General features: G+C 34.7%; 2 protein-coding genes across 2 annotated transcripts; one reads left to right on the top strand and one right to left on the bottom strand.

The window, feature by feature from the left end:
- Positions 1–7,613, top strand: LOC109534022 (tubulin-specific chaperone D). Its single transcript, XM_048661641.1, has 14 exons — positions 1–770; positions 2,460–2,710; positions 3,771–3,975; positions 4,033–4,181; positions 4,242–4,471; positions 4,526–4,795; positions 4,847–5,156; positions 5,261–5,638; positions 5,688–5,812; positions 5,864–6,015; positions 6,180–6,375; positions 6,516–6,664; positions 6,796–6,961; positions 7,044–7,613. The coding sequence occupies exons 1-14, from the start codon at positions 136–138 to the stop codon at positions 7,320–7,322; spliced, it is 3,495 nt and encodes a 1,164-aa protein (XP_048517598.1). The 5' UTR covers positions 1–135; the 3' UTR covers positions 7,323–7,613.
- Positions 7,614–9,986: 2,373 nt separating this feature from the next.
- Positions 9,987–13,010, bottom strand: LOC109545861 (U4/U6.U5 small nuclear ribonucleoprotein 27 kDa protein-like). Its single transcript, XM_048661095.1, has 2 exons — positions 12,936–13,010; positions 9,987–10,445 (listed from the first exon to the last, which is right to left on the bottom strand). The coding sequence occupies exons 1-2, from the start codon at positions 13,008–13,010 to the stop codon at positions 9,987–9,989; spliced, it is 534 nt and encodes a 177-aa protein (XP_048517052.1).
- Positions 13,011–13,216: the final 206 nt, after the last annotated feature.

Below are 13,216 nucleotides of genomic sequence, written 5' to 3'. Positions count from 1 at the left end.
ATCCGCTATGGACAATTTAACTGAGTGAGTATAAATGATTCAATGACACTTTGACAAGTGCTGCAAAAATAAATAGACAAAACTAGTCCAGAATTGATCAAATTTATTGCATCTGGATTGAAATCCTGATCCGCTATGGACAATTTAACTACGGAAGACGCCCCCAAAAAGGAGGAAGAACCCTTTGGGCTCGGTTGTGCCCTAGACTACTTTGCAGAGTTTGAAGAAGTGTTTGAAATGATTGATAACCTAAAAAATTTGATTCAAGCTGAGGGCTCTGTCCAGGAAAAAGCATATGAAAAGTTCTCCTTCATCCTCACTCAGTACATTGAACAACCCCACCTGCTAGACTCCCAGTTGGATTCCATTCTGCAAAAATTCATTCAAATTTTACGAAACAATGAGGAACCAATTCAGCTTAAACATGTAGCCTTTAGTTACATGGCTGTGGTGGTAAATGTGAGGGGCTACAAAGACATAGTAAAACATCTTCCTCATGAAGTGGCAGACTTTGAACCAGTACTTTGCCTTTTGGAAAGTCAAGACCCCCGTGACACGAACACTTGGACCACTCGCTATATTTTATTATTATGGCTCTCCATAATTATAATGATTCCATTTCATCTTTCTCGTTTTGATGGATTCGATGAGACTGAATCTAATAAGAAATCTGTGATGGACAGAGTTTTAAACATTATTAAAACCTATGCAGTCGTGCCAGATAAATGTAGAGACGCAGCCGCTTTTCTTTCATACAAATTTATCAATAGGTAAGCAAACACAGTTAAGTGTACATTAAATCGCTTAAATTGGTATCGAGTGTATTCTTTGTCGGAATTAAACGTAACAATATAAACTTGATAGAACATGTCATCATAATATTTGAAATATTTGCACGCTGTTTTCATTTGAAGACATGGAAAATTGTTTAACAGGAATAACCAGAGCCAGTACAAAAAAATTCAAGCCAATAGTTACGGAAACTAATTCTAATTAACTACTATAAATTTTATTGCTCAATATTTGTCGGAAGCGAAAGCGTAAACTTATCTGCAATTAGAAAAAAATGCGTCCCAAAAAGGTATATATTGTAATCTGGGAAAAAGACGACCATGCACGTAAAAACCTAACTAACGTAAAAAAAGCGTGAAGTGATTGAATTATACGTCAATATGTAGTACCTATACTTAGTTCAATAACTCAAATCATGATCATTTGAGTTATTGATGATTCCCTTCATTTTAAGATTTCGTCTTCAAAAAGAGGATGATCTCTTAAATATGGCGCAACATAAACAGTTCGTATTATTTATCTTTCAACCTAAAATATAAAATAACAAAACTGAATATAACAACTTCCATTGAATCATGGTATTTCTCGTTAAATTTGAGTTCAATAATATAAATCCTAAACTAAATCTTTAACTTTTCACATTTAAGCTGTTTTGTAACAATATTAAGTACTTATTTTATGCACAATTACATACTTTTATATTTTTTTACTAATAAGTGCTAATATAATAACATTCAATAAAAATGAAAAGGAATATTTAACTACAAAATAACTCTAATTTTCGGATGAAATCTGCAGCAAAATATTCCAAGTGATAAATCAGTATTTACTTAACACTTGAGATGTCTTGATGTTATTTGTTCAAAAAGTGTGTATATTTTAAAGGGCTTTTAGCCTTTAAAGCTTTAGCTTTAGCTTTTAAAGGGCTTTATGTTTAGCTAAAATACACAAGGTGATCCAAAGCTAATTTATATTTTCTTTGTTTTTTGTGATCCGGAAACTATTTCTAGTAAACTAGAAAAACTCTTCTAGGAAACTATTTCTAGATAGTAAACTACACTTTTGTGCACTTTTTAATTATTTACAGCTACTGTGTAAGCGTTAAGTCACATTTTTTATGCTCCAGGAAAAATATTTTGGATTTTTGTGCGACCATGAACTAACTAACTTTGGCCCTTTGGAAATACTGGCAATTTGGAATCACAATTGTCTCCTTCATTAAAATATACTCTTAGTAAGAAGGCTTAATTGCAGCCATTTTAAAGAAAAATTACATTCTATGATCAAAAACATGCTACAGTGTATTTTTATCGATTTTCCAACCAAGATTAGATGTTAGTGAATAATTCAATTGTCTTTGGTCGGTACAAATGAAGAACCCAAACTAATAAATGTTTATTTTTAATATGAGCGTGCAGCTGGAAACATGCACAAAAAGCACAAAAAATACAGTTTTCTCTAAAACATCTGAAAATATAGTTTTCGACTAAGTAGTTTTTTTTGGGTGGAACACAATGGCCGTGYAAAATGTACTTTCAATTAGTTCTCAAAATACGAATGCCAAACTAAAAAAATATATCTGAACTTCGAATTCGTCCCACTTAAGTTAGGATCATTCTRTATTTTGTGAATGTTTTTTCACTATTTTGTGAATGTGAAAATTTCAGAAACGACGTCAAAGAAAAACATCTTTCTGCATTTTTTGATTGGGTGGTCGAACAGAGTCTGGCAAGTAATTCAGACGTTTTCGTTAAATATGGAACCCTGGCCTGTATTGCGGTGATTATCAAGCATGGGAAAAGGGAAGATATATTGCCACATGCCTCAAAATTACTATCCTGGATAATAAATTCGGAATTCAAGGAAAGTTCAGGAACTAGTGTTCAAAAGTTGGTCTATAAAATTATACAAAGGATTGGTAAGTTTACAAGGCGTAAGATCTGATAGATGGTTGAATATTATAGCTTTTAAGGTTTTATTTATTTTCATGCAAATTCGATTTGCGTCTTTCATTTTATATTATTCAAAACAATGTGCACATATTACATAACACAGTGTCCCGTAAGAACATGATCAAAATGGCACTGAGACATTTTTTGTCTCAAAATAAAACGATCTGACCTAAGTTTTATTCAGAAAAAACGTCCGTCTTCTCTGCTATTGATGGTCAAAAAACTTAAAAAAATATCTTTGAAATATCGGGAGAATGGTGATATATGTAGATATTCATGAAACTCGCTGTGATTTTTATTTTTTTTATTTCAACTTTTATGTAAGGCTCATGTTTTTATGAAGGAACCGAGTTCATCCGCTTCGGGCAAGTGGTGAATTTTGAAGAAACGCTACAAACGAAAGTTTGAATCAGCCAAATCGAGTTTTTGTGTTTTTTGTTGTTTCTAGTTAATAATGGAGCATATTCTTCAAAAATGGTGTCTGAAAATGCACTATTAATAACTAGAGGCAAGAAAAGTTGTACACAGAAACTCGATTCTTTTATTGCAACTTTTATTTGTAGAGTCTTTTGAGTAACGTCGATCTTTACGATGCCGAAATATATTTTTATAATGAGAAATGTTTGAAGCAAGAGGTGAATTTTATATTCAGCTACACGATTCCAGTCTGTTAACGAAAGTCCTTCAAATGTTCCTTAATTTTCTTGAATTAACCTTCCCTTCTGAGAAAATTGCTGTTGATAAAGCACTTGGATTATAATTTTTAAACAAAAGAAAATTACGTTCTAGTCTCAAATGTTTTCACAATTTAGTTTAATCGACTTTTTAGTCATTGTGCATAAGTTCATCGATAATCACTTGAATTCCTGATAACTGGTTAAATATGGTTATAAAATATAAAACATTATAACTTTTCGCACAACTTTTCATGTCACTAGTTTGAAAACTTTTATGACTCAAACTGCGCTCCTAAAATATTTATACCAAATTTTGATGAATCTGTACAACCCTGAAAACACTTTTAAGGGCTAACATTTCTAACTCCGCGCGTTGTTTCGTGGAGATACCAACGCGGCAATCGATCGTTAGCAACAAATTTAAATGCTGCTGGTGATTTGTCGTTCAATGAAGCAACTGAACAACCGGAAGAATATATACATGTACCAGACGAGGTTGAAGAAGTTATTGATCAACTCATACATGGATTGAGATGTGACGATAGTTGTGTAAGGTGAATAAGAAAATGTATTTGATTTTAACAGTTTATAATGCATAATTGCTTCTGAAGATGGTCAGCAGCAAAAGGAGTTGGCCGAGTAACTGCTCGGCTGCCAAAAGAGTTGGCCGATGAAGTCGTGGGCTCAGTATTAGAACTGCTTGGACCGAGAGAAAATGATGCTGCTTGGCATGGGGGGTGTATTGCTTTAGCAGAATTAGGTACTTCAACCTCATTTTGATATGCAAACAGAACTTTGAAGTGGTTCACATTATTCGTAGGCAGAAGAGGGTTGCTGTTGCCAGAAAGACTTCCGCAAGTGGTTCCCTTAATTGTTAAGGGCTTGGTTTATGACGAACCGAAAGGTTATTCTTCAGTTGGTTCCCATATCAGAGACGCAGCTTGCTATGTGTGTTGGTCGTTTGCTAGAGCGTATGAACCGCAAGATTTAGCTCCTTATGTGGGCGATATTGCGAGCACTTTATTAATAGTGACTTGTTTTGATAGAGAGGTACTTTGATCGAAACTACGTGCAACATTGCGACTTTATGCCTTGTGGTTTCAGATTAATTGCCGAAGGGCCGCATCAGCATCTTTCCAAGAAAACGTTGGCAGACAGGGAACGTTTCCTCATGGAATCGACATTCTCACAGTGGCTGACTTCTATGCAGTTAGTGTTAGGAATACGTCTTACCTCAACATCAGCGTTTTCATAGCACAGTTCGAAGAATATACAATTCCTTTTATTGATCACCTTGTCAATAGGAAAGTCGATCACTGGGACATTGCCATCAGAGAACTCACCGCCAAAGCCTTGCACAATCTCACCTCACAGGTTTGCTGAACTAATTTCCTTTTCTCCGCTTCTTAGTTCGGGTTTTTTTAGGCTCCTCGGTACATGATCGACAAGATTTTGCCAGTTTTGCTTGATAAAACCGCCAGCATTGACTTGAATTGCCGTCACGGTTCTGTTATTGCTATAGGGGAAGTTGTCTATGCCCTATCTAAAATCACTGGACGAAATGATTTGCAGTTAGCTGAACCTCTTCTGCGGAGCATAAAAGGTCTGATTCCGAAATTTAAAGAAAGCTTGTATTTCCGCGGCTTGGGAGGCGAGCTAATGAAGCAAGCAAGCTCTGATTTAATAGAAAAATGCTCTTTAGCTAAACTGTCCTTCCATAATGACAGTGTTGTAGGTGAGTACTCCAAAACATCTATCCCTTAAAATCAGAGGTCAAAAGTAACAATATTTTTTCATATGTTCTTTTAAATTTTACTTGAAAAAATCTTCACTTTTCAGAAGAGTGGTTACAACTACTTAATGATACTTTGTCATACGAGGTGACCAACGTTCGTTTAGCAGCAGTTGCCGCTCTCCCAATACTATTAAACGAATTTTATGCGTCAACCGATAAACTGGAGATTAACCGGACAATGATTAAGAACTATGCATCCGAACTATTAATGGAAGTTAAGCAGTCATCAAGAATGGGCCATGCTTTGGCTTTGGGTTCCCTCCCAAAGCACATTCTTCAGCCCAACCTTGATTTCATTGTTGAGGCGTTAATTAGCTCTATAGCACCGACTGAAGCAACAGCAAAGTGGGCCGAAAGTAGACGAGATGGTGTCAAAGCCTTAACTTTAGTTATCTCAACTATGGCGGATGAAATTGGAAAAAGTGCGTCTTTAGCAAAGGTTTTTCTGTATCTTCTAATGGATAATTGTAGGTTTTAATGAGAGCCACGTGAAGAGTGTTTATGATATATTTTTCGCTGGGTTGAAGGATTACACTCAGGATAAGCGGGGCGATATTGGGGCTTGGGTTAGAGAAGCTTGTGTTACGGGACTACAGGTTAATAGTAGCTGGCGTGTATGTTTATGTCTTCAGTTTTTATACTTTTAGATTTTAACATTAACTATGGCCGAAAAAAATCCTCAATTTTTTACATCAGAATTAGTCAACAACATTTTATCAAACATAGCGCAGCAGGCAATGGAGAAAATTGATAGAACTCGAGCTTTATCTGGAAAAGTGTTTTTCAGCTTCATTTACAAGTGAGTTTTTGTTGTTACTTTATTCCACATCAAATGTACTACTATACTAAAAAAATGTTAAATTAATTTTAAAACATCACTCATAACTATTCGTTTACCCAAACGACATTGTACAGAAAAATGCTACTATTTCTTACAAAAAAACACTAGCTATTTGTTTTTAGCAACCCTCGAGTTCCCAATATTGCTTATTACGACGAACTGTCGTTAATATTTCCGAAGGAAGAGTGCAGTATCCTAAATTGGAATTCAGAACGATGTACTTTCCCCAAATTTGTGCAACTGATACAATTTAATCCATATACATACAATGTGTTAATAGGATTGATTTGCAGCATAGGCAGCCGAACTGAATCACTGGTAAGAGATTATGTTCATTGTCCGATTAACGAATTGTTTCGTTGAAGAATTGACATATAGGCGGCATATAATTTATTAGGCTAAAAATGAAGAATTGAATTGAACTTCATGCTATGCATTAAAAAAGGATTTTTTCGTAGTTAAAAAGCTCTGGTTCGTCGCTATTTATCTACCTAAAAGAACAAGAGAAATTAAAAGGACCGGCGGAGATTCACAGAATTTGCGAAACAATTTTGAGTATTTTTGTTCATTATCAGAAGCAAGACAGAATAACTGTCCCCTTGTTAAGGTTAGTATAGTAACAATCCTGCAAATTGAGTCCATATTTGATGTTGATTCTACTAAAATACAAACTGAATTCTCTTACTTTATTTTTTTTGATAAATTAATTTTCTTTATAAATATGATAACACGTTTTAGATTTCTGGATAAACTGTTTGATTCTGGATGCATAGCGTCCATTTTAGAAGATAAAAACTCCGACTTTGTTAAACGAATTTTAAAGCTCGTACAAGTTGAAATATCTGGCTGCAAGGATATTTACAAGTTGATCGATGGCATATGTGTTTTGTGCCAATTTATCCAAGTAAGTTACTTCAACCAATGAATTTCTTTCTGTCTTTCCCTACTCAATAATCTGGCTAAATTTTAACATTTTTTATACTTAGATTCCCGGTGAGGTTTGCAAAACCGCTCTCGTTCAAGTAAGCATTCTTCTATGTCATTGCCGACCTTATGTGAGACGTTCAACCGCCGCCAAATTGTATGAGTCTCTCCTGGTCGCTGGAGACAGTTGCGATATTCCATCAGAAAATTTGGATGAAATCATGCAAGTTGTTAGCGATACCAATTGGGAACTTCCTGTAGTTGAAATAAGAGAAATACGAAACAGCTTATGCCAACTGATGCGAGTCCGAGTCCCTACTCTTGTGAAAAAGAAAGCCTAAAAGATCTATTTTAATATACCGAGCCGAGCAACAACTTTAACGTATTATGGTCGACAATGAAACAATATTTAACCGAATAGCTGTGATAACAAAGGGATGTAGGTATATGATTTTGGCAAAATGCACTGTTGTTGCTGGTTAAATACACAATATTTATGCTTTCATATTAGTAAACTAACTGAAATTTCTATTAACCAGATTCCTTCTAATTCCGAGCATTTATTATCTGTAATTGTTCCAGTGCATAATGTGCGTACTATTTTTTATTTTAATATAAACTTGCTCTACACATGTGTTGTGTTTTAATTAGTCCAATTTAATTGTACAATTTACTGAGGTAGTTTTGAAATAAAACCCTGTAACTTACAAACAATTTTCCTATATTTTATCGCCGTACATAAGAATTAAGTCTAACTAGGTATTAAATAAATAAATCAGTTTCCGGAACATGTTACATACTTTTTCCTTTTACACAATAAAAGAATCTAAATAGTTCACTTCGTTGAAATCAGCAAAGGTATAACCACTGAAACATGCTGCATACTCACAATGTTCAACAACTGATATGGAACATTTGACAAACTTCTATAGAAAATACCCTTAATACCTAATCGTTTAGAAATCCTTAAACAACAGTAAAAATAAAAATATGGAATAATATAACTGAACAACCCGTTTATGACCTAGTATATACAGAAATTTAAACAATGTGTGGAAACCTGAAATAGTTGTGAGGTATAAAAAAGTGGCATTAATGAACTCCATTAATGCTTGGGTAATGGTTCTGATACTGCAGAAGGATCAATATAGCAACAGATTTTTACAAAACTATATTATCGATAACATTCAGCTGAGAACGAATACTCTTAATTGAGAACAAAAAGATACACTGATATTTGATTCGCAACAATGATGCAGTGCACGTTGTTTTTGAGCTAAAAAGTAAGCGAAATCACCAAGTTGATTTTTGAGCGAATTCTCTTGGGCTAGTTCCGAACTGAACCAAGATAATTCGCAACAATGTTATACTACAGTAAACCCTCTTTAATCCGAATTGCCAGTAAAACGAACGAATAAATTGGCGTGAATTTTACACATTAGGAAGTTATTTAATGGACAGCCGGTCAAATGATTCGCGATATGCACAAAATGAGCTTTAAAAATTCCTGAATCGGAACACCCATCTTTTAACTTTAACAGAAATGGAAAAACCGGCTTTTAAGGATGGAACGCCGATTAACAAGATCAGATTCGCGGACGATACGGTTATTAGCAGACAGTCTAGAGGTCCTTCAGAGAATATGAGTTGACGCGCTAAACGCCAAAAAAACGAAATTTATCATGATAACAAAAAATCAGAATACGGATAATCTAACACTTAACAACAGGACTTTTGAATTGGTAGACAACTACAGATATCTAGGCACAACGTTCAGCTCCATCCGATTACTTTAAAGGAAACAAAATACTAATAGAAAAGGCACGAACAAACTTGTAATTAATAAGCTGAAAAGAGTGCTCTGTACAAGGGATTTGAGGCTGGATCTGAGACTCAGAATAGCAAGGTGCTACGTCTTTTCGACTTAGCTTTATGGAATGAATTCTTGGGCCCTGAACGCAGCAACTGTACCAAAGCTGGAATCCTTTGAGATGTGGGTGTATAGAAGAACATTAAAAATATCATAGACGGGACACGTGACAAACAACCAAATGGTGAGGAGAATGAGCAGCTGAAGATTACGGAAACCATCAAGCACGTAAAGAAGAAAGACACTAAACCGACTAAGATCACTATTTTTTTTACATCGACATAGATTTACAAATATGTATTACGTATGTATAAAAATTTAGCCATTTTATGTAGGCACACGGTTATTATTTTAATGTATGCATATTTTATACTTTCGGTTATCTAGTAAAATTTGCAGTAAAAATAAAGAAATTTTGATTATTTGCCCGTGCAACAGTGGCGGATTAACCAAGGGGCAACCAGGGGCTGAAGTCCCAGGACCCGCGAACTCTGAATTTTCAAAATTTACGTGGATCCTATATGAATTTCAGTCCCAGGCCTCGTAAAGCTTTAATCCGCCCCTGCCTTGCAATAATTAGTTCGGATTAAAGAGGAATACTGGACCTACCTATTTGAATATGAATGAAATAAATCGGCTGCATAGTGCCTTTGCGTAGGTTAATGCAAGAAATTCTCAGTCCTTTGGTTGAGAACCCTTAAAATCTGTTCGACATAAAAATCTTATCTAACTTATAAAAAACAGTTATGTTTACTTCAGCTGTATGTAATCACCTGGTAGAAAATTGGACAATAATTTGGACTTTACTAGCGTTACACCAAGCCTTAGGGAATAATGAATTTGAATGAATTGAACGATCTTATATCTTAATTAGCTAAAATTGAAGAGGGTAAAGTGAAATTTCTGCGCTCGATTGTATGAATTCCTACTTGTAACTGATCTGTTGCATTATGAATGTTGTTATTCCAAATCTCATTATTAACAATGTGTCCATCAAAATAGCTGAGATATAAATGGGTGAAACATGACATAGACGAGTAATGAGTAGTTTAATGCTCACTGTTTGATTATCTGCAGTATGAACCTGGTTATGAGGTAAATAGTGGTTGTTCAAATTACAGAAAAGATGAGCCTGTTAAGCTACGAAGTCCAACGGTCTGTTAAAACCTCCCTTTCGGTTCATGTATTGTCTGTACTTTCTTTTGAGAATCACATGTACTGTACCTGCATCATTCCCTTCAACTTTTTTACCTTTCGTTGTATCGAAAGAACAGAAACCCATCAGTCTCATCATGTCCTGTTGGTCCTCAGTTTTTCCTTCCAGATCAGCTGCAGTTACTGTGGGTCGGTCGGCAAGAAGCCCGCTTTTCCTCCCAAGGGAACGCGAACGGGATCTGCTCCTTGAACGTGACAGACGTCGTCTTTCATGGGAATGACGTCTCCTTTCCCTATCCCTTTCTCGCGATCTATCTCTAGACCTTTTCCTTCTGTGTCGTTCCTTGTCTCGTTCCCGTTCTCTATCCCTTTCTTTATCCCGTCGTCTTCCTGGCCCAAAAGGAGATTTCGACCTACTACGTCGACCCATTAATGCAGTCTGAAAAAAGAAAACGAACGACTTTTTATCGACAACGGAAAAACGCTTTTTTCGATCGAGAACAGAAAAAGGCAAAAAGAACGGCGATTTTTACCTGATTTTTTCGTTTTTAAAACACCCACGACATAACCACCAACAATAAAAATGCCCGAAATAAAATGTCGATTTTAGTTGATATTTTTTACGCTGAGCGCTGCTGTTTCCAATCTGTAAAAATCTACCAAAACATGCCTTTTGTACTGATGCCATAAGGCTCAAAATCCACTGCTGTGGCTGCTTATGCTCTGTTGCCGCTGTTCATCATTTTTATTGATAGTCAACATTCTTAAAACCTTGTTTGATGAATTAATTACAAATTTTTTGAGAATTTAATTAGGCTCTAGATTATTTACTTGAAAACTTGTCAAATTGGTACAATTGAAAGGGGAGACGAGAATATCTTTCATTGACACAGCGTGGCTACTAGATGGGTAGTTTTAAGCAAAAATTATTTAATTCTCGTTTTACCTCAAAAAAATTTAGCTAAATTCTCAATTAATTTAACTATATAGCTTCTCTTAACAGCTTGCATTTATTTCACTCTAACAAAGTTTCTAAGAGGTTCGAAAACTGCCAGTAGAATAATTTCGGCTTAAAAGAAAGAATCGCAGCATTGCGTTGAGGCTGTTTTAAAGCCCGCAAATGTGAGAATACAACAGTAAAGTCATGATAAATACGCAAAAAAACGAAAAATATTGATCGGTAAAGATAATTACTGAACGAACACTTGATTAAGGTACTTTTGTTCGTTATGTATTTTTAGTGTTCATTAAGAAATTATACGTGATCTGAGTAGTCCGTGAATTAGAAGTTTTGTAAGTTGCAGATGGTTTAGAATCGTAAAACTTTGTTTGCTGGTCTAACGAGTCATGCTTGACTCAATGTGACATAGATTCAGCCCTGCCGATATACAGGGTGCACAAAAATTATAACCTTCCTTTGTTATTGTTGGTTGGTTGCTAAATCAACTGCAAGTTAGAAAAGCTGTACTCGGAATATGTATGTTTAAAATAAAGGTTTCTTCAGAAGTGCCAATTTAAATTTCGGTTATTTAACTGACACTGAAAAATTTGCTTTGCAGATTCAACAAAAAAATGTTAATAATAGTTTTCGATAGAAGGGCGAAAAACGGATTTCCGCCCTCGTATCGAACAACATTTTTTATTCGAATGAAAAACATAACACGAATCATAAGTTATAATAAATAAGAATAGCTAAAAGTAAAATTCATTAACTTCATATTTTAAATCTGATGTCAATGCCATTTTTGAAATTGTCACGTTTCAACGGTTGTAATTTTTCAAAACCGTACTTTTGTAAGCATAGAAATACAACTGAAACAATGAGTGTTGAACATTCAAGTGCTGCTTTCAAGGTTCAAGTGTTTGTATAGATGCATATTTTGCATGAAATTTGCGTTATTTAAAGAAATCGTGTTTTGCTTGTGGGAACTTCGGCCAGCGCAGAAAAATAGACCATTTGAACGACTTTGAGGCTAAACTTGTAACAAAGGTAAAATTTAGAAATTGTAAGTAAACTTTAAATTATAATCAATAGTTGTCGATAAACCTATGGAATTCATTAATAGTAGTTTTCGACACAGGGGCGAAAAGTGTCGTTATTTGAACGAGGACGGCGTTTGACACCCCAGACCAAGTCGAGGGTGTAAATCCGTTAGGAGTTTGATAAATGGATTTTCGCCCTCGTATCGAACAACATTTTTTTATTCGAATAACAAACATAACACGAATCGGGAGTTATAATAAATAATAATACCCAAAAATAAAAGGCATCAACTTCATATATTAAATCTGATGTCAATGTCATTTTTGAAATTGTCACGTTTTAACGATTGTAATTTTTCAAAAGCGTACTTTTGTAAGCATATAAATGCAACTGAAACAATGTCGGGTTGAAAATTCAAGTGCTGCTTTCACGGTATGATGTGTGTATAAGTTGCAAATTTTGCATGAAATTTGCGCTATTTAAAAAATCGTGTTTTGCTTGTGGCAACATCGGCGAGCGCAGAAAAATAAACCTTTAGAACGACTTTGAGACTGAACTGGTAACAAAGTTGAATTTACAAATTGTAAGTAAACTTTAAATTAAGATCAGTAGTTGTCGATAAACCTACGTAATTAATTAAAAAAGCATGTCGGTTACTTTTGAATAAAAATCATTTAAAAAATATAATGACAAAAAAACATCAGTCATCAAGTCGATAAATGGCACTTTTAGATTCATTCGAATAAAAAAAGCATATCGGTTACTTTTTAATGAAAATACTTGCAGTAAAACAAATGAACAGTAAAGAAACGTGCTTCTTTATGATCAATCACTTCCGGTCGAAAAATTGCACTTTTAGATTCATTCTAATAAAAATACATTTTTGCACTTGGTACTAGACCAATCAGATTTTGCATATACATACAATAAAACAAACTCACTGACCTGTCTAGGGAGCTCCCTCAAATGTTCTTCTTCAGCAAACCCCATGAATATTTCGCGAGAACCTTCTGCTGGCATTTCCAGATTTATAACCTACAAACGGGTTTCAAATACTGTCACTTTAGTAATTGACTTCGACAGAAGCTAAAATAAATCATTTGTTTCGTTGCTTGCTAAAATTATTGATTTTTGCATTGGTTTTCATTTGGAGTAATTCAGTCACTATTTTCCATAAAACTTTTTCTAACTAATTTCATTTTCCCTTGATTATTTTAGCCAGTGAA

Source organism: Dendroctonus ponderosae, unplaced genomic scaffold (genome assembly GCF_020466585.1).
Source record: "Dendroctonus ponderosae isolate FM_Combo_2020 unplaced genomic scaffold, Dpon_F_20191213v2 Dpon_F_20191213_1, whole genome shotgun sequence".
In the NCBI taxonomy this organism is placed as follows: domain Eukaryota; kingdom Metazoa; phylum Arthropoda; class Insecta; order Coleoptera; family Curculionidae; genus Dendroctonus; species Dendroctonus ponderosae.
Note: the sequence above shows the minus strand (reverse complement) of the source record. Positions and strands in the feature narration are given on the sequence as shown.

Coding starts and splice junctions, on each gene's coding strand:
- LOC109545861 (XM_048661095.1), bottom strand. CDS start 13,010: ATGCCAGCAGAAGGTTCTCGCGAAATATTCATGGGGTTTGCTGAAGAA. Junction 10,446..12,935: donor TGAGGGAGCTCCCTAGACAG/GTCAGTGAGTTT, acceptor TTCTTTTTTCAG/ACTGCATTAATGGGTCGACG.
- LOC109534022 (XM_048661641.1), top strand. CDS start 136: ATGGACAATTTAACTACGGAAGACGCCCCCAAAAAGGAGGAAGAACCC. Junction 3,976..4,032: donor TGTGACGATAGTTGTGTAAG/GTGAATAAGAAA, acceptor TTGCTTCTGAAG/ATGGTCAGCAGCAAAAGGAG. Junction 4,796..4,846: donor TGCACAATCTCACCTCACAG/GTTTGCTGAACT, acceptor GGGTTTTTTTAG/GCTCCTCGGTACATGATCGA.